Source organism: Prosopis cineraria, unplaced genomic scaffold (assembly GCF_029017545.1).
Source record: "Prosopis cineraria cultivar Desert tree isolate PC_DT_omini unplaced genomic scaffold, ASM2901754v1 PC804, whole genome shotgun sequence".
NCBI lineage: Eukaryota > Viridiplantae > Streptophyta > Magnoliopsida > Fabales > Fabaceae > Prosopis > Prosopis cineraria.
The window spans coordinates 1,317-21,861 of record NW_026556129.1 but is presented as its reverse complement, the minus strand read 5'-3'; the positions used below and the strand labels follow the sequence as shown (position 1 = coordinate 21,861).

Here is a 20,545-nt window from a genome sequence, read left to right as displayed (position 1 = left end):
CTCTTGTAATTTTCTCTCAGTTCTATCTTTCTCCTTCTGTATTGCTTGACTTAGAAATGGTATGTATTCTTATAGGATGTGCATCTCTGTTGGCTCTAATATGTTTTTTTTTCTTATTCTTATGAGTTTGATTGGGGTTAGAAACAAGAGGCTCGATAATATCGGGGATATCGAGTACAACTTTCAGTTGTGCTATCTGCCAGCCAAAATTTTATATATTTATTTTAATTGTAATTTACTTCATATTTGGTTGTAAGGTCAAAGAACTCCATTTGCCATCTTAATTTATAAGAGGTCTCATAGTCTGAAGCCAACCCAAAATATGAAAATAAAAATAAATTCATATATGTTTTATAGGCTATCTGTAAGCCCATGCGGTTTTTTATTCATTAACAGCAACTTAGAATTGTGATTTGTACCACAGAACGGAAAGAAATCAAGATTATTTTACAAGATGTAGCACAAACCAAAGGTGTAGCACAAACAATGTCTTATGGGAGTGGTTACTGGAACCAAAAGCAATACGAAGATTAAGATGGCAATATCACTATGCAACCAACATCCAATTATCAGATAACTTTAAATTAAACTTACAAGTTTGCCATGGTTCTAGTTAAAGACGTGGTGTCTGCCTGAGTTGGATTTTGTCTTTATTCTCTAAGTAGTTGTGATGCGTATCAGATTAGTCTTCTCATAGCGGTGTTCATTTGGTGAAATATGGTTTCTCTCTGTAATATATGTTTGGTAGGAGAAAGAAAAACTACAAGGGTGGGGCCAAGAAAGAAGTTCCAAAAGTGAATTTAAGAGTTAAGACGTTGATGAAAACCTGGGCATGTTTGACTTGTCGCAGACAGGAATGATCCAGAACACTTTCTGCATTTTTAAGAAAGAGGAATCAGGGGCCCTTTTTTTTTCCCTTTTTTGTTTTTTTCTCATAAGAAAATAACAAGAAAACCTAAATGAGTATATCCTTTTGTGCAGGTGTGGTTTATTGGATTCATCACCACACCTACAGTGAATTGTTTGTTTATTTAACTTTGAATGCGTTTATATTCTGATAGCCAATTAGAATCTTGCTGGGAGCGGAGTAGAATTTTCTTCCCCTACGGTAGCTCCGATCGTTGATGTATCCTATGTATTTAACAGTAGATAATTCATTCAGCCTGTCCACATTCTACTTACCGGCTGGGAATTTGGCTCTTTCCTAGCATGTCTTTTGCCTTGCATTTGGGTTAACCCAGTTGACAGTTTTCTATGTACTGATTAAACTTCAAGACCTGATTTTCCTGGTTCTGAACATTTTGAAATTTGTTTGTAATATTGACAGGAAACTTAACGGATTCGATGTATTTGCATCATCAAGTCCAAGATGAACTGTATTATTCCCGGCTTGTGAATAGTGTGACTCTATAATTTTTATATTTTATATTGAGGATTGATGATTTTGGGTGAAAGCGTGAGCCTTCTGAAGTGTAGGACTTAAAAATGACTTCTACATGAAAATCTGTTTGCCATGCGAGCTTGTCTGTATGTGTGCGTTTTATTCTCCATTGGTTCTAAAGGAACTCTCAAGCTTGATTCACGATCTTGTCTCAATAGTCCTTTAAGTATGAAACGCAGCTACTTTGGATGGATTAACCATTGTAGATTTAGACGTGTACATAATCAATTAACCAACTTGTATATGAATAATCTTCACAGGCGGTTGTTTGATTTCATCTGGTTATTGTTGGTAACTTTCCTGTTGCTTTCTGGGTGTATGTAACTCGGAAGACAGGATCTAACCATGAGTTGACTTGCCAGTTTGACTCATCCGTACGAATGACTTAGACTCCGATGATCATCAATGGCTAGAATATTAGACTGTGATAGTTTGCTCCAACAATTTTTCTTTTGGCCTTTCTTGATTCACTCATCTGCATCTTGTTTTCTTTTCTACTTCGCTGATTGCGCGCTTTGTTATTCAGGATAGGAAGTAAACCTCTATTATATAATTTAGCTTGTATAATTTGGATGAGAGTTACGAAAATTTTGTTTTTGGGATTTATTTCATTTCTAAAACATATTTTCCAGCCCAACAATGGTTCCTGTAAATATTTGGCCCAATAGTAAGATAAAACTAATTTTCCGAAAGTCAATGACTTCTAAAATCATTTTCATAATTGAAATATTTGTATTTATCGCAGTAAATCTTTTACTTAATTTCTAAGAATAACACTCACACGCATTATCAAGGTCTAGTCTCGGACAAACTTGGTAGATGAATCGTAACTATTGCACTTAACCTGCATTATATATCTACTAAACAAATGACTATTTTCCTCCTAATTAAATTGCCTCATAAACAAATATGTGGCTTAATTAAAGAGACTTTTGGTGGAGGAAGCAAATTACGAGGTACATAAATGTTAATAATTTTGGAATGAAAAGTGCTAATATAATACTAGCACATGACGGCGTCTATTTGAAATGTTGAATCAAGGAAAAAAGGAAAGAAAAAAATGGGGAAAAAACGAAGAAGAAGAAGAAGAAAGTAGAAATATAAGATGGAGTGGAAGCCAGAACATTTTGTGAATCTCGCTGGCTCTCCTGGCCACAAAGAATTCGTCAGCGTACAGAGACCATAAGCTCTATAAAGCTGCAGAATTAAGCAGCAGCAAGCAAATGATAGAATATAATCACAGACATGATTGAAATCTAGCAAGGCTTTCCCACTCGGCAATTGAGGGCACCACTAAACCTGGTCAGCCTCGTCACAAACGATCCATCTCTGGGTTTGATCATCGCGTCTTTTCCGTATGACTGAGCCAATATGTGCGCTCCTGACTGAAGAAACGTCGCTCCGTTCATGAACAAGTCCATTTCCGACGTCCACCTCCACTGGCTATACTGCTGCGGCGTCGCGTACTCCCTGTGCGTTATCTCCTTCGCCGCGTTGTCGTTCGGAGCAATGAATCGGTTTCCCTGGCTCAGTATCGTCGGGGCGGAGCTCCCACCTATGGCGTACATGAGCCAGTGAGTGTAGTCGTTGTTCAGTACGTGCACGAATCCCCATCTCGCCCTCGGCATCCTCTGTATCAGTCCCTGCCCGAAATGGTTGAACGCCACCGTAACCTGCATCATCTTGTCCCCTGTGAACACATCGCTTGCTCCTAACAGCATCACCTGCAAGCACGCACGCTCAGGCATCATCTACTGGTTGAATTTCATATACTACTCTCTCATGTATGTAAGGATATTAATATGTTACGTCGTTGTGATTGGTCATGTGGCAGTTTGAGATGGTGACGCCGGTGGAGCCTTGGATGACGTCGACGAGGCCATCGGCGGCTCTGGACATTGAAACATGATCGATCCAGATGTTGGAGGAGCCGAAGATGGAGATGGCGTCTCCGTCGCTCCTGGTTCTCGTACCGACGTGGTGAGCGGAGTCCCTAATGAGACCGCCCTGCTTGGGCACGACGTTGTGGATTCGAATATTGTGGATGATGACGTTGGTGACCATGAACAAGGATATGCTAGCGCCTTTGGTGATCTGGACGTTGGCTCCACGACCATCGATGGTCTTGTGCGAGTTAACCAGCAGTTCCTGTTGCAGAACGATGGTCATGTCGCGTTCGAAGATGATCCACAAGGGTTCGTCCTGGACCGCTCCGAACCGTAATGTTCCGGGCCTCGGGTTCACCAAGTCGTTGTCGGAGGGGTCCGTGACCACATATATCCGGCCGCCTAGTCCTCCGGTGGTCTTCCGGCCAAAACCCTTCACACATCTAGCTAACCTCATGCGATCTGTGGCCCAATCAGGCCTGCACCGCCAGCACCTGTCAATAGGATTTGTGGCCATGCATGGCCCTGCGTACTGGCCCCTTTTCAGTCCCCTCCTGTTGCTTTCCTGTGTCGCTCTGCATCAACATGTGCACAAGTGAACGTGGAATAAACTTTATAGCAATGTGTGTGTGTTATTAAATTGAAGTGTGTATGTATATAAATATCTCCTAGGATATCAAATAGAGAATAGATTTAAACCGAAATAATACAAAAATTTGAATCATAATCTCAACATGGGTCATACATACAAGTGAACGTGGAGATTGAGTTCAGAGGTGACATTAAAAGGGTCGGGCTCGTAGGCTTGAAGGGCGGCTCTACGGGCTTCCTCAGATCGTTTAATGATGTAATCATCGTAGTCGGCAATGTTGGCTTGTAGGCATGGAATAGAAATGGCGAGAATGGCCAAGAAGAAGAAGAGGGTGGCCTTATTAACACCTTCTGCCATCGTATAGATTTGCCTGGTCTATAACAGGTAAGGATGGCGAAGGTCTTAGCGAAGGACTAGACCTTGCCAATCCAATACCAATTAACCCCCAATAAGCTTTTCATGCAGCCAACGTTGTCTAAGGAATGCTTATGCACTCCATCTCACGCTTTCCTTTATATAAAGCTCTCTCTTTTATCTCTCCTTGCTTCTATATTTAGCACCGCTTATCGGTGGCATCACTGGCCTTCCATTTCTTAGCCTTTTCTTCTTTCAAACTTGGTTAAGAAAACGGTCTTCCTGGGTCTCCATGCTTCTAACAAAGCATTCTATCTTTCCCATTTCCTATGTTTAGCCCTGCCCTTGATCTCCCCTTGACTTTCTCAGCGTTATGTTGTGTGGTTATTACATATATAGATTAATCCAGGGTTTAATTCAGTGTCAGAGGGGGGTGGACATATGCTACGATAACTTTCCCCCCCCCGGTCCATCAAAATGATGATGTGCATGTGAATGATCTTATTCCAATCAACCTATACAAATCATAAAATTGTTCCTCTTTACATGATATGGTCAAATTATTTTCTGCAGAATTCGTTCACATTACCACCCGTAAAGATTTTTTTTTTCTAGATATTTTTCCTTCTGTATATAAATTTGGTAATTGATGAGTTTTGTTTGAGTCAGTTAGATATATATGCTTAAATGTCTTACATTCCATTTAGATCCTCTGTTCACGTCTTGGTCTAAATAGAATTTGGGCATATAAAGAAAATATACCTTGCTGGTCAAAAAGAAAAGAAAATATACCTTTTGTTGCATTAGCTAGGGGCTTTGAATCCTTAATATATACCCGCCCTCTATTCCATCCTTACCACTGAAATTAATCTATGCAGCAAAACAGTATGGATATAGTTTATCACGTTCACAGGGTACAGGCAAATGACAAGATACAAAAAAAATTTTCCCCCCTCAAGATATCCCCACAGCCAACAGCCATAAAACTAATCCTTAGATAAATTTAAGCATCATTTAAGAGATTATCTTTTTTAAATATTTTTTTTTTTCATTCGTGTTTTTAGGAATCGAAATGATATTTAAAGTGTCACATTCACTTGATCAGATACGAGACATAAAATTGAGATGGTGTTTAGACCTTGGTCGGTCCAGCAACTTGGAACTGGTACTGGGTCGCATCTAATCCTGGAATCGGCTCACATGGGCCCAATAGAATGGACTAGAATAATATATTGGGCTTAACCCTCTGTGCAGCACAACGATTTTCTTGCGTTACCATTGATCAAGTTGTGGAATCGGGTATGAACTTTATTTGCGCAATTCTTCCACTTTAATTTATACTCCCTTAAAATCAAAATATAAGATATTGATAATTAATTTATAATAACTCAACACACTAATGAACACCACAGTGCTCATCAAGGTGATAAGAGTTGGACCATTCAGATTTAAAGGGTTATTTTCTATTTCTTTTTTTTTATTAAAATAAAAGTTTTAATAAATCAATTTATTATCAATTTGGATATTATAGATTTAATCTAAATAGTTTAATTTAAAATTAAAATTTTTAAAAATTTTATAAATTAATTATTCAGATATACTCCAGACAATTTACATTTAAAACTTTTAAATCACAACTTTTTTTAAAAAAATAAAAAATTATGGAAACTTTAAAAATTTTAATATTAAATCTAGATTATGTAAAATACATTTGGAATAGTCAAGTTTTAAAAATTTTAAAAACTTTTAATAATTAATTGGACCATTCATATTAAATAAGTATTGTTCAAATAGGTGATAAATCAGACTTATTAAAAATTTTATTATTTTTATTTCAATAAAAATAAAAATAAAATCTTTAAATTTGAACAATTTAAATTAAAATTTGAACGGTCCAGATATCATTACCCTTGATGAACACCATGGTTCTAATCAGAGTGATTAGCATTGAAACTCATTCCTTATTTTTATGTCGTTATCATAAACGCAACTAAATAAATCAAAATTTTGGTTGACTGTGTTTTGTATTCACATAGAAGACGAATGAAATAAGAGAAGTCGTGCAACAGGTTCTCTATAACACTAAATCCTCACACTTCTGACTAAAACCTATATTTAGATCTTCTCCTTGTTAATCCCACAATATTAATGTTTTTGATTCAAAATGGCCACCATTTCATGTCGTTCTTCCTTCGATTCTCAGTATTGACTAAATTATAGTAGTAGTAGTTGTTGTTGTATATTGTATGCTCATGATGTCTGCTCGACACAAAAGTTGTCGAATTAAATTAAACACAATTCTTGAGTAGCTCGTTGCTTGTCTGCCAGCCTGAATCACTTTACTCTATGGTTCATCATTTTCATCGTTATCATAAATACAACTAAATAAAATCAAAATATTTGGATGATCGTGTTTTGCATTCACATAGAAGACTAATGAAATAAGAGATGTGGAACAGATTCTCGACAACACTAAATCCTTACGACCAAAAGCTATTAGATTTCCTTCCACGATTATGTTCTTGATTCAAACGCATTGACTAAATTAGTAATATATGCTCACGGCGATGTCGCAAAAAGTTGTCACAACTTAAATTAATTTAAATTAAGAAACACAACTCCTGAATATCTTGTTTCTCGCGTCTATCTGCAATTAATCACTCGCACCTTTTTACACTGATGACAAGAATGTCCTTAGGATTGGTTTTTCAAGCGTTCCAATGGGTCGAGCTAATAGCCATAAGGTTTTATACTTCTTGAACGAATTATTCAATTTTGAGATATAAAAATTGAGAAGATGATTGAGAGGAAGGAAAAAAAAAAAGGAATCAGGAATGATTAAAATTTTAGTCCCTCGATCTCATCTTAATTACTGATTTGGTTTCTAAAATTTATTTTTTATCAATTAAATACCATATATTTTCTTTAATTATCACATTAGTCTTTTAGATTTTAAAATAAAAAGTATTTTTCAAATTAATCTAATATATAAAATATGTTGATGATTGGTCATGTATACATGAGTGTTAAATGAGAACGAGAGCTAACCTTCAAATCAATTTTATTTTAAATTTTACTATAAATCCAGTGAAGATATCCTTGATAAACAAAACTTGATAGGAATTAATCATAAAAAAATTTTCTTCAAACTTCCAAAAGTGCAAATAATAATTTTTTAGCTAAATTATACATTTAGTCCTTTAATTTTACATAATATTTTGTTTTAATTGTTTTTTTTATAAAATATCTTTTTAATTCTTTAGCTTTAATATTGTTAGTTTTATCTCAATAAATTTTTATATGAAACTTTTAAATATTAAAAAAATATTCTCAAATATTGATATATTAATTTTAATTTTTTATAATAATAATAATTGACACAAAAAAAATCATTTGAATCTAACGATGTTATGGTTAAAGGATTAAAAAAATATTTTACAAAATTAAAGAAATAAAGTTTAAAAAAATATTTTACAAAATTAAAGAATTAAATTAAAACTTTATGTAAAGTTAGAGAATTAAAAATATATTTTAATCTAATTTTTTTTTAATATTGTAACCACACGTACAAGCTTCATCAAAGTAATGAGAAACTTGAAATCTTGCAATAATAAGAGGGAAAATGAGAGGTAAAGAAAGGGTCAGAGACAAAAAAAGCGGCAACATGCTGATATGTTCCTAATATTAGCCGAACGGCCCATTAGAAAGCCTCGTCATGTGGTAAACTCAACAGCAACTGACGAATACAGCAAAAAGCCAAAATTGTACACAACGCTTCCATGAGCATGTTACGTTGATGTAAGTTAAATATTGAGCTGAAAAACAAAATCCCCATTATTTGCCGCAAAAAGTGAAAGGCCATCAGTCACGACAACAGAGCAAGCCTCTGAAGAAGTTCAACCAAAGCTGTCGAGATTCTTATTCATACGTCATGCTTAGAAACTCCATACAAATATCCCAACAACACCACCTTGTTGAAAGAGCTTATATTAATTAATGAAGTCGTGCATGTACTAAAAATTGAACAGATCAGCCACCCTGCTTCCGTCACACGATGTGATTCACGCAGTGAAAGCCATAATCCCATTATACGTGGCCATCATCTTGGCCAACGGTTCTGTGAAATGGTGGAAGCTCTTCACACCAGAATAACAATGCGCTGGCATCAAGTAGTTTGTGGCCTAGTTCTGTCCCTCTTTTGTCCTTTTCAAGTCGTCTGCTGTACACCTACAAAATCAGCCTCAAGTTCAAGCACGCCAACATTATTCAGAAATTTCTCGCCTTTCTTGCCATAGCTGCAATTGTTAAGCTCACGAGTAGCACAAAAGGAGGCTTGAGAAACATCATAATTGGTTTTTCATTGTCCACTCTTCCTACACTTTGGTCTTGGGGGTTCCTCAGTTATCCTTGCCCAGATTATTGCGTTGCAGTGCGTCATTACAACATTTTCTTGTTTCTTCATGTGCTTTCTTGCTTATTCTTTCAACAGTGGGGATGAAGTTAATCACTAATCCTTACACTCATGGAACTTTATTAGGTCTAATTTGGTTAAGCATATACTTTAGGTAAGGTATAAATTAAAGCATCCTGGACATTCTGATGTATGCATGCTTCTGTTCATAGTGAGATTCTTAACAAAGGTCAAATTTGTTGCAGGTGGGGAATACACATGCCCTCCGTTATTAACCAATCAATACTGATCTTGGTATGTCAATGTACAGGTTGGGTAATAAGATATCAAATATCCAGTGATTTTTCACGCCAATAACATAGATTCCTATTTGAGTACATAATGCTTGGAGTTGTATGAACAGGATTATTTCTGGCATCACAGTCCAGCGCTTTAGCATGTGGGACTAAGTTGACATTGGTGATGATAATATTGAAGTTCTTGCTGGTGCCCTGCTCTAGATACATAAAATAATAGAATTTTGATTTGTCTTATATATCGCAGGCTGCTCTGCCCTAAGGAATTGTCCCCTTTGTATTTGCCAAAGAGTCCAACATGTATCCATTTAAGTAGAGTTAAAAAGCCTGAGTATCCTATAAGAGGCTCATATTTGAAGCCTAACCTTAAGCATAACGGGTTTAGTTAAGACCAACCTTGCGGACTTCAGTCCCTTTTACTATTTTCATTTTTTTAAATTAAAAATAATTTATTCATTTTACTACAATATAAAATCTTACTCCAATATTAAATCAACATCTTAATTCTTAATATAAACAATATATTATTTATGCTTGAAATTAAATTTATAAATTCCTAATTCAATCACACAATACAAAATTATATAAATATAAAAATACTCTGTTATTAAAAATATAATTTAGAAATGTTAACACACATATATAACATGAATCAAATTATTGTCCAGAATCCAAGTTAGATTGAACAATTTTTTTTTGTCCAAAGAAATCATTGTCTAGAATTAAACAAACCAAACTTTATTCAAAAAATATTAAACAAACCAAAGTATTTAGTAAATTTTAATTCTAAAAAACTACTATAACAACCACATATTTCAAACATTATCAAGAATATTGATAATATTATTATATTAAATAACATTTTAAAATATAAATAAATAAATGGGTCTAAATGAGTTTGCTTTTAATTACAAATCTAACCCCTTCAAGCCCTTAGCCCATTAGAGCTGGTTCTTATAAACCCATATTCTATTTTAAAGCTCTAAAGCTCAAGCCCAATCCTAACAATTATTAAGCTTAAATAGAGCTTGGCTTATTTTTCCAGCTTTACTTTTAAGCACTGAGTAAGTAATCCTTGAAAGCACACTATTTACGATTGTAACTCGAGAGGCATGGCACAATTGGTGAACAGTTTGATTTTAGATTTATTACAAGCTATATGCAAGTATGTATGTATTTAAATATTGACTTTTAAAGTGATTGCTTGAGTAATGTTTATGTGGCAGGGTTATAATAGGGATGCTCATTTCCATGCCCATTGCAATGGCTTATTATTTCACTTCAGCTCTCTCAACTGTGAAGAATTATATAAATATATATATATATATATATATATATGCAGCTAAGTGATTTATTTTTAACAATTTGACGACTTAGATCTATGACTATTGATCAGTGATTGCTAATGTTGGCACTATTACCTGCGCCAAGGTAGCAAGCACTGCATAAAATAGAAACGATTATATATTTTCCTGGGTTTACCAACCGATTCAGGGGGATGTAGCTCAGATGGTAGAGCGCTCGCTTAGCATGCGAGAGGTACGGGGATCGATACCCCGCATCTCCATTCGCCTTTCAATTTGTGTTTTTCCATTTTCCCGTTAATGCGCGCTAACACTTAACAGTACTTTTTCTTACTTCCCAGGCTGGGTTTTCTCCTTTATGTAAAGTTGGAGTCAACAGTCAACTCACCTGAATTATTTTTTTTGTCAGTGCAATTTAATTTTCAAAATAAAGATAGAAACTATTGTTCTCAAAATGTAGAAGTATTCATTCTTTAAGGGAAGAAAGAAATATTATACTTGAGTTTTATGTTGTACCTAGCATGAGAGAAAATTGGGGATAAAGTTAGTAATATGCAAGCCACCAAAACTCCAAAAGTCACGGGTCAGGTTAAAAAAAATGAAGCTTGTTAGAAGGCTTGCACTGCACAATCCAAACCTATAGTGGGCTAATTTGTGAGGTTGGAGATTAGCCCACAAATTTTTTTTTTCATTTTAATATTTCTTGATAAGCAAACACCATAATTAATAAGCTCGTATATTTGGTATTGAGGACCAGTAGTTTGGGAATTTTAGTGTTTACTTCATTACTTAATCTCCTTCCCATAGTATCATGCATGTGCTCGAGGTGGTTAGGAATCTAGTACTTTATAAGGTAGTTTAATTATATTTCTTCCTATTCTACCAAAAAAAAAATCTTCTTTTATGATTTAATGTTTTATAAAATTACTTTCTTTTAAAATATATAATTAAATGCAAAATATGATCTATTTAATTTAATTAAAATTGTAAACTATTATTGAAATATTTTATAAAGTGATTTTATTTTCTCCAAATTTTCATTATAATTTTAAATTATTCATATAAAATTTCAACACTTTAATTTTATTTATATATTTTTATGTAAAATTATAGTAAAATTTTTAGAAAATATTAAACCAAAGAGTAATTGAAAATTTTGATTTAAAGATAATAAAAGACAAAGAAAATAATTGTTTATATATTATTTGTTCAGTGCTTATGAAGATGTGAGATTATCATTATCTTTAGCCACCAGTGATAGTGTTGGAAAAGAAGATGCATCAAATGCTAATGTGCCCATGCCGTCATCATCATCCTTTCAAGTTTTGGATCGTAATTTAAACTTTTTATTATATTTGTTTGTGATGAAATAGATATTTATTTTGAATTATATTTATGTATTTTAAATTTGTATTGTGTTTAGAAAGAGTTATTGTTATTAGTTTTTAGGGGAAAATATGATTTTTTTTACTGCAATCAAATAATAAAAAGAGATGAATTTATAATTTTTAAAATTTAAAAAATACAAAAAAATATGTTTTACTAGCAGGTTAGCACATCAACCCATTGTGGGTAACAACCTGTCAAGATGTGAGTTATACCAACCCATTTTGCTAAGCTCACAACCTACGAGCTAGCCTATATTACCAGCTTTAGAGGAAAATAGCATTTTCTTAATTTTGGATCATCTCCATACTCAAAACTATCCATTTGTTTTAATTATCTATTTGGTTTGATGGTGTAAGATTACTAATCATGGTATTAAAATAATTATATTATTCTTTATCATCACTTAAATACTTTTAAAGATGAGATCATAATGCTTCTTTGTGGTAATTATTAAATGATATATACTTATTTTAATACCACAATTAGCATTTTTATACCATTAAATCAAATAAATAATTAAACAGATAGGTGTGATTAGGTATGGAGGAAGGTACTGAAAAAGTGTTTGGAAAGGATCCAAATTTCATTTTCTTCTACTTTGGTTAATGAGAGAAAAATGAGAGAGGGAGGAGATTAGGAGGAAAATAACATGTACACAGTTTTACCTCCAACTTTTCTTTCTATATATGCGAAGATTTTGGAGAAAAAAATTCAATTTTTAAATTTACTCATGAATATTTTTATTTTTTGTCTATTAACTTCTTCCGTTTTCATCCTAATAATTTCCCTCCATTTTAAAATTTAATTTATTGTTTATTTAATAATTAAAGAAAGAATATTTAAAATTGGACCAAATTATTTTTTGCCAGCATTGGATAAAATAACTTGCAATTGTATTTTTATTCAATCAAAAGGATATAATAAAAATTATATAAATAACATGTTAAAATATTAAATTTATTATACATAATTATATTTTTATTCAATCAGCAAGATATAATAAAAATTATAAAAATAATATGTTAAAATATTAAATTTTATTATATATAAAGATTTTTCTACAATTACTAAGATTATGATTGTCCATGTGAAATTAACAGTCTTTTTCTCCTGTTTTTTCTTGTTTAGCCAAATATAAAGAGAGGAAATTACATACTTCTGCCTTATCTTTTCTCTATTTTCTTTCCTCATATTTTTTCTTCTCCCTATTTTATCTTAGGTTCCCTTTGATACGTTAGAAATGAATTTAATGGAGATGGAGATGTAAATAGAAGTGGAGATAGATATGTGATTTAAAAAATGTTTGGTATGTTTATGAAATTGAGATATTATATTTTAATTTAATATTAATATTTAAAATATGAAAAGACTCAAATACCCTCATCTTCACATATATTTTGCTCTCCCCAGAATCATCATCTACTGCCATCATCTTGCCACTCAGACCACCGGTGAATGGAGCCACCGTCCACCCCCAAAACAGTCATGATTCATCAATTTTGAAGCAAGCAATAGAGAAGGAATGGCGACGGCGTGCGGCTTGGAGCGGCGGCGCGGGCCTCTCAATGAGAGGCAACGAGCTTGCAAGATCTTGGAGCGGCAGCAGAGTTTGATCTTCAGGCAAAAACATAGACTTCCTCTTCACGCCGTCGATGTAATACAAGGGGATGGAGAAGATGGGTTGCGATGGAGATAGAAAGAAGCGGATCAGAAAAAGAAAGGTCATTGGACGATGAGGCATAAGAAGATGAGGATATGAAGGGGTGAAAAAATGGCACCTAGAATTTGGAAACTGAACTTTTTTGTTGGGTTCTACGTCAAATCTAATTCAATGTAATTTTAACCAACCAAACATGTTAAATTTTCAATTCTATTTCTATATTTATTTTCATCATACCAAACGGACCCCTAGTACTACGCTTCAATTTACAAATCCACCTATATATAAATGTATTGCGTATCCTTCTTTGGTTTCTCCAAAAAAAAAAAAAAGCAAGGCTACTGCTTAAAAGCAGGAAAATGAAAAGAAGAAGCCACATTTATGCAGTTCTTTAAGTAAAGGATCACCGAGAAAAAAGGCTTTAAATGAAGAATAGGCATAGCAATGAGAGGAAGAGGTCATTAGATTACTTGGGAAAGACTCATTTTAGCATCACTTCAATATTATAAATGGTGAGTATACTCAAAAGTTTCTCGTGCTGTCCCCTGCCATATTTTAATACAACAAAGTAAATTGAAGCTTTACATCTGTTATCAATCTTTTTTAACAGACAATAATAATAATCACATTTTCCCAACGATAAATATAAATGATATTTTTTTTTAATTCATCCTCATATCGTATGGTATTACAGTAGATAACAATTGCATCAACTGGTTATCTCATCAGGCTCACTATGCATGATTTTGGAGCAACTGGTTATCAATATGGTTATCATACATAAATGTTCCATCCTTTTGAATGCATGGTTCGATCCCATGGCCGCTCTGTTTCTTTTTTTTTCTTGGATCCTGTGTGATAATGATAATGAATATAGTAAATTAGCTCATTTTTTATTTAGCAAAGAAAGAGTAATAGTAATACCGATTACATAATCATTCTTTTCTTGAAAGAACCTAACAGTAAAGGGATTCAGGCCCAAGATTCCTAGCTAGCTATGATAATATGATTTGAGAGCCAGCTTTTCACGTTCGGCGGTGCTTTCTCTAGACCAATACATATATTTATATTCTTATTATTATGCAATAAAAAATGCGAATTAAAGGCGGAAGCCTCCTAATTATCACATACTTTTTTTTTAAATAGCATCTTTCTTTATATAGTATGACATTTTTAAATAATAAGTCAATCTCGTTAAAAAATAATTAAAGAAAAAAATCTCCTAATTTTTTTTTTGAAAGACGTTTAGAATCCTACATTTTTATTTGAAATCATTTTATTCTGAAAGTTTTAAAAAATTTGCAATTTCGTCGCACATTAACATTGAGCAACATTTGACAGTTAAACTTTTGCTTTTGACCAGATGCTTACACATGTCAGTATTTGAATTCGGTCTGTCTCTTCCCTTCCATGGCTGTTCATCTCCCTAAGCAAACCTCTCTTCTTTGACTTCCCTTTCCCCCTCTCTCACTGTACCGCCTTCACTCTCCCTAACCTCTAACACTCTCTACCCCTTGCCCTCCAATGCTGCTTCCTTTTTGCCGGAACCTTCCAAACCCTACATTGTTTACTTCAAAGCAAACTTTGCTTCTTTGCTTGTTGCTAAATTCACCAATGATTTTCACCATTTTTGCAGCAACTATAATATCTCACTCTACTAAACACAATTAACTAAATAATTTATAGTAATCAAAAGATTAACCTCTTTTAAAAGATTATCAAGTTTTGATTTAAAATTAAGGGATCTCAAGTTTTCTAATAAAAATGAGTTCAAAACAATCATAACTCTTTATATCAGAGTAAAAATAAGTTATGAAAATATGAGATATATTAGAGAAGTGAAAGAAATAAAAAACAATTGAAAAACAACTCTTTTGTTGTGTGATAGGGCCATGTACTGTGGCTTGTGCATGCTGCGTCGCTGTGTGTTATTCTTTGTACCATGTATCGTGACTCAGGCGCCATGCGCCACAGTAATGGCACTGATTTCACTTTTAAAACAAGTCACATTACGAAGTTAGACACCTAAACACATTTTGAACACTTTTTACAACTTTCACATAAAAATGGTATCCAAAACCCTCAACAAGTGCTAAAAGCCTTTTCTAATACCTGGATTACGTCCATTGGACTTAAGATTACTAGTATAACATGTTGCACACACTTAAATCATAGTATAACCAAAAATTCACTCATCAACCCTTTTTTACCAAAAATAGAGGGGGAGGCAAATTGGCATTCCATTATACCCAAACCAATTAAAACATGTTTAATTCATCATTTTTACACTTGCACTAGTATTTTTGCCCTATATATATATATATATACATACATGTGTGTGTCTCAACATGCATAAATACTTAGGGCCTAAAATATAAATCAGGCATTTGCAATAACAAAATAGTACAAGTGAGATGGCATGCAACCTAGAATTAACAAACATATACTATTACACAAATAAATCTAAATTAGAGGCATACCGTAAAAATATGCTAATTTTTAGTCTCCTGAGTTTTCTCCTTTTCAGCACTAGAGCTAGAACCTAAAAAGTGTTAAATGAAAGAGGTGAGTCTAGCCATTCAGTAATTAAGGTAAAACCCACCTTATGCAATGATATATCAATTATAAAACAAGTACATGCATATAAAACCAAGCACTTAAATCATACTCACACATATCATAACTCATCATTTCTCATTTAATAACTTCTTTATCTCACATATATTTGGTACATTGTCACTATATTCTCAGATATGTGACATTACTCCTTATTCACATGACTTGCCACAACTTAATACGTGCAACACGTCATATATTTGTATAGGCAATGATCAACTAACCTTATATCCTCCTTATTTTCTCAAACTAAAATCATGAGTTATAACACTGAATAGAGCTCCGTTTGTGTGATTGGACTACCTAAGCTTGCCAATCGTAGGGTTGACCAAGCTAAAGATCACATGATTCACTCTTGAACCACGGCTTCCCCCATTTCTAGAATCTCTAGGGTGTCTCATATCCTAGATTATTCTCCTCATTGAATTGGTGGAGAAAGCTAGGTTCTAGTTTCTCAACAAACTATGGGACACTCCCTCGACAAACTGTGAGACAAAGCTATACTCATATGCACCGAAAAGCAGCCTAAATACCATATAAATTTTTTCTACTCCCAATCCGTAAACGAACTCTCGCCCACTCATCATACCATAGACAATACTCACTCTTTTCACTTTTTCCTTTGCTCATTATCAAAATCAACACATTGGGCTCATGACCAAGTGCTATCCAAGCGCACATCAATTTCTTATCTTTCACTCATATCATATACACACATTTTTCAATCACAATTATTCATCTTTATTAAATCAATCACTCACTACTCATTTACAACACATCATCACATTCATCTTTTTAAAGACATATGCATGTTCATAGTTCAAAAATATCTTAATTTGGCATTTACATTTCAAACCACAATAACATTATACACATATTGAAACTAACACATGCTTTCACATTGAAATCAACCCATGCATACAACTTCACATTTAGAAGTCACTTTATAATCAATTAACATATAACTACTCAAAGTAAGGTTTCTCCCGGTTACCTCAAACCTTTAAGAGATCAAAAGTTTATCCCTCAATATAAGAGCTTCCAAACTTAAATTTCAAGCCAAATATGTGACCAAAAGCCAAAAACTATAATCAACCAAGTTGAATTTTATCAATATTACCATCTCAAGCATTAAACCCTTAATCCTCTATTTCTAAATTGCCCAATGTTCACTTTACATGAGTTTGAGCCTATCTATTGAATTTATTGTCCCTCTTTAATCCCCAATAACATCAATAAGTCATTAAACTCTCGTTAATGGCATCATACTCTTTCAATCACCCATATAAATGAAATTTCAGTTATTAATGGAGCTCTCCCTTCAACAACCACCAAAATCATTTATACTAAGTTTAAATACTCTAAACAACTTCATTAACTCTATTTGAATCAATAGATTCAAACCCATAACCTATATGGACCGAAGTCACCATCCTTATCTAAACCCTAACTTAAATCCTTGAAAAAATAAAAGAGAAAAAGAGAAAAAGGGTTTAGGGATCTTACTTTGGATGATTTAGAGTTTCAAACCTTCTCAAATCCTCCCCTAGATCATGCCCTAGCAGAGAAAATGCGAGTCTCCTCCATTTTCCTTTTCTTTCCTTCTATTTTTTCATCAAATCATGCATTATTTCTATAAAATTCGCACTGTGCGCCGTGACGTATGTCCCCACATGCCGTGGCATGTGGTATAAAGAATGCGTGCACGTGCCATAAAGGCTATTTAGTTTGTTTTTTGGTTCTTAAGTGACCCAATTTCACTTTGAACCTAAATTATACTTGAAATTTTAACTAAAAATACTTATTATTCTTCTCTACACTACATCAACTTACTTAATTATCCTTCTTGATCTTAGTAAATTAGGGAATTAAAAATTGAGATGTTACAGCAACCATACTAGAGATGTTAATTGCTTCTATCCACTTGTTCTCGAGATGAAATTTGGAATGAAAGAGCATTGGCAATGTTCAAAGCGACTCTAGTTTTGATGAATAGTTCTCGAGTTGAAATGACTTGTAAACCTACAATAATCTCTGCAAATGTGTCACACTCTTCTTCTTTCTCAACCAAACATAGAATACTTGGGATTGAGGGCTCATTGATTCTAACTTTTCCATTATCTTTGAATCAGATTGAGATGTGTACATGTGTGTGATTAAATTGAATCACAATTGTGGCCTTTCATTCTTAAATCTATTAAGCACTTACACCAATTCTTAAGACGCTGTGGCTTTTTGCAATTTTTGACAAGTGACAGCCATCTTCAAGATCACTCTTTTGCTTTTGGCTTCTAGCTTCTTGTTGTTGCATGTTTCACTTCTAGGCCAATCCAAAATGCTTCTTAGTTGAAATGAGATTGATTTATTTTTTGTTGAATCTGCAGTTTTCTTGATTTCTCGCTTTTATCATTTGTTCCTTTTTTAGCAATGGTTTTGCCCTCCTTCCCCAAGTTGAAATGAAATTTAATATCTATCCTTAAAATGGAGGGTTGTGGGTGAAGAAGAAAAAAAGAAAGACATAGCATAGTATTTGCGCCAATGACACATGAGGATAAGGGAGGTGGAGAAAAGGTAGAATAGCCACTCAAAATATGACGTGTAAAGTGTTAGTCAAAAGTATAAATTTAACATTCAAAGGTTAGTCTAGGTTAACTGTGGGTAAAACTGCATTTTTTTTATAAGTTTTTAGGCAAAATTATTTTAACAAAAAGTTTAAGATATTGAGCACTTCTCATGAAAAAAGTTTCAAAACATTTTTTTTACTTTTAACAAAAAAAAAAGAGTAATGCCTACAATTTGGGAAATCTGTTAAAGAAGTGATTATGTGGCCAGTGAGTTTTTTTCCCTTCTTTTCTTGGAAACTGAGAACCGTATAAGAAGGAAGCTAAAGCAAAAGCCCGATGGTCTGTACATTAATCGGCAAGCAAAAGATATATATACATACACCAAGGAAGGAGATCATAAAATGTGCAATAAAAGTTTATAAATATTTTTAGTGAGAAAGTCTTAATTTGTTTGCTGCTACGTTTTATCCAGTGTTGATGAAACTTAGTAGAGATATCAAGTCAAGTCATGAATATATAGCAACAATAATATATATACCCTTCTAATTAATAAGTACCTGCAAATTCCTAACTGAATTAGTCTGAGTCAAAAACTTCAGATACTAGAGCAAAAGAAAAAAAAAATACTACTCACTAAACTTAAAGGAGAAAAATATAATAACATAGCACTTCACATGTTAGATTTCGATCCGTCACTTTGTTTCTGCTGTTCACCAACAAAGATAAATTTCATAATTCAGACCTCGATCGTTTTTTTTTTTTATTAAAATGTTCCCTCTGATCAAAAGCATTTAGGTTCTTTATGCTCTAAAGCTCTAGCTCTTCTATATGCAAATTCAATGTCATTTATGAGTTAAAAAAATATATTTGGATAAGTAGTTTATTCGAACCGCCACGTGAAATTTTAATTTTGTCAGAGCAAGTTACTAGCTTGACATTTTAATTTTATTTTAATTCAACCCAAAGCAGAGGAATCATGTAGAAGTTAAAGTGAACATTGTAATTTTTTTTTAAATAAAAGTGCTACCATTAAGCCAACTATCACAGAGTAATAACATTACAAAGCTGGTTTCTTTCACTTTAATTTCCTCCCCCTCTCTAAGCCAAGAAGGAGGATGGTTAAAGATCGATGTAGCTATTGTCTGACATTGTCATTTTTGAACATTAATATAATGTTAGTTATATATGTGGTAAGAACTTTTGGAAATGGCCATATTACGCTGACAAAGTTTCATCATCGCATCAACTTTAATCAGTATGAACTACGAGGCATGACATGGTCACCATTTTAACTTTAAGATCATTAACGCAACCAAAAAGAAATTGAACGAATGGGTATTGCATTCGCATCTAAAGACAACCTGAAGAAAGAGATTATTGGTCTTTTATGGCAAAAAAAAAAATGACATTTTGAAAAGCAGATTCTCCGGGGCACTTATTCGCACACTTTTGACCAAAATTAGAAACTATTCTTCCACACATTGTTCTTAACTCAGTCCTTCATTACTTCCTTCTCAATTCACTTCTTTATTCTTCCTTCTCAGCTCGGACAAGCCTTCATTAAATCTGAAAGAGAAAACTGAAATTCAACTAACAACATCATAATGCTACTCGTTCAAGGTATATGTTCTTGAATTAATGGTTGAAAAGATAATAAAAAAAATTATGGTTGGCCTGAGCTTCCATTTTCAGTTCTCTGCTTTAAGAAAGACAAGTAGAACAATTGAAGACATGAACTTCCAAGTCTACAATGGGCTCTTGCTAGCTAGGTCTTCTTTGCAAAAGAACCTATGAACCGAAAGACCAACTTAAGAAGGAAATAGGATTCTTCTTGGTTTTAAGCAGAAATAATGATGATGATGATGATGATAAATAAAAGGCTGAAACAAGCTACCCAATTTCCAAAGCCGGTTTATTTAACTAAATTAAATTAATGTTTTCAATCTCACTGGAAAAAGTGGAAGGCCATCAATGATGAGAACAGAAACACAGTACAACCTCTGCAGAAGCTTCAACTAAAGCAGACAATATT

At 33.4% G+C, this 20,545-nt stretch overlaps 1 protein-coding gene and 1 non-coding gene across 2 annotated transcripts; one reads left to right on the top strand and one right to left on the bottom strand.

The window, feature by feature from the left end:
* Nucleotides 1–2,554: 2,554 nt before the first annotated feature.
* Nucleotides 2,555–4,407, bottom strand: LOC129298417 (pectate lyase-like). Its single transcript, XM_054936830.1, has 3 exons — nucleotides 4,077–4,407; nucleotides 3,251–3,902; nucleotides 2,555–3,165 (listed from the first exon to the last, which is right to left on the bottom strand). The coding sequence occupies exons 1-3, from the start codon at nucleotides 4,274–4,276 to the stop codon at nucleotides 2,698–2,700; spliced, it is 1,320 nt and encodes a 439-aa protein (XP_054792805.1). The 5' UTR covers nucleotides 4,277–4,407; the 3' UTR covers nucleotides 2,555–2,697.
* A 6,067-nt stretch (nucleotides 4,408–10,474) lies between these two features.
* TRNAA-AGC (transfer RNA alanine (anticodon AGC)) lies at nucleotides 10,475–10,547 on the top strand. Its single transcript has one exon. It is a non-coding gene; the product is annotated as a tRNA-Ala (tRNA).
* The last annotated feature ends 9,998 nt before the right edge of the window (nucleotides 10,548–20,545 follow it).

Excerpts from the sequence above, each read along its gene's own strand:
- LOC129298417 (XM_054936830.1), bottom strand. The coding sequence starts at position 4,276 with ATGGCAGAAGGTGTTAATAAGGCCACCCTCTTCTTCTTCTTGGCCATT. Across the intron at positions 3,903-4,076 it reads CTCAATCTCCACGTTCACTT|AGCGACACAGGAAAGCAACA; the intron begins GTATGTATGACC and ends ATGTTGATGCAG. Across the intron at positions 3,166-3,250 it reads ACATGACCAATCACAACGAC|GTGATGCTGTTAGGAGCAAG; the intron begins GTAACATATTAA and ends GCGTGCTTGCAG.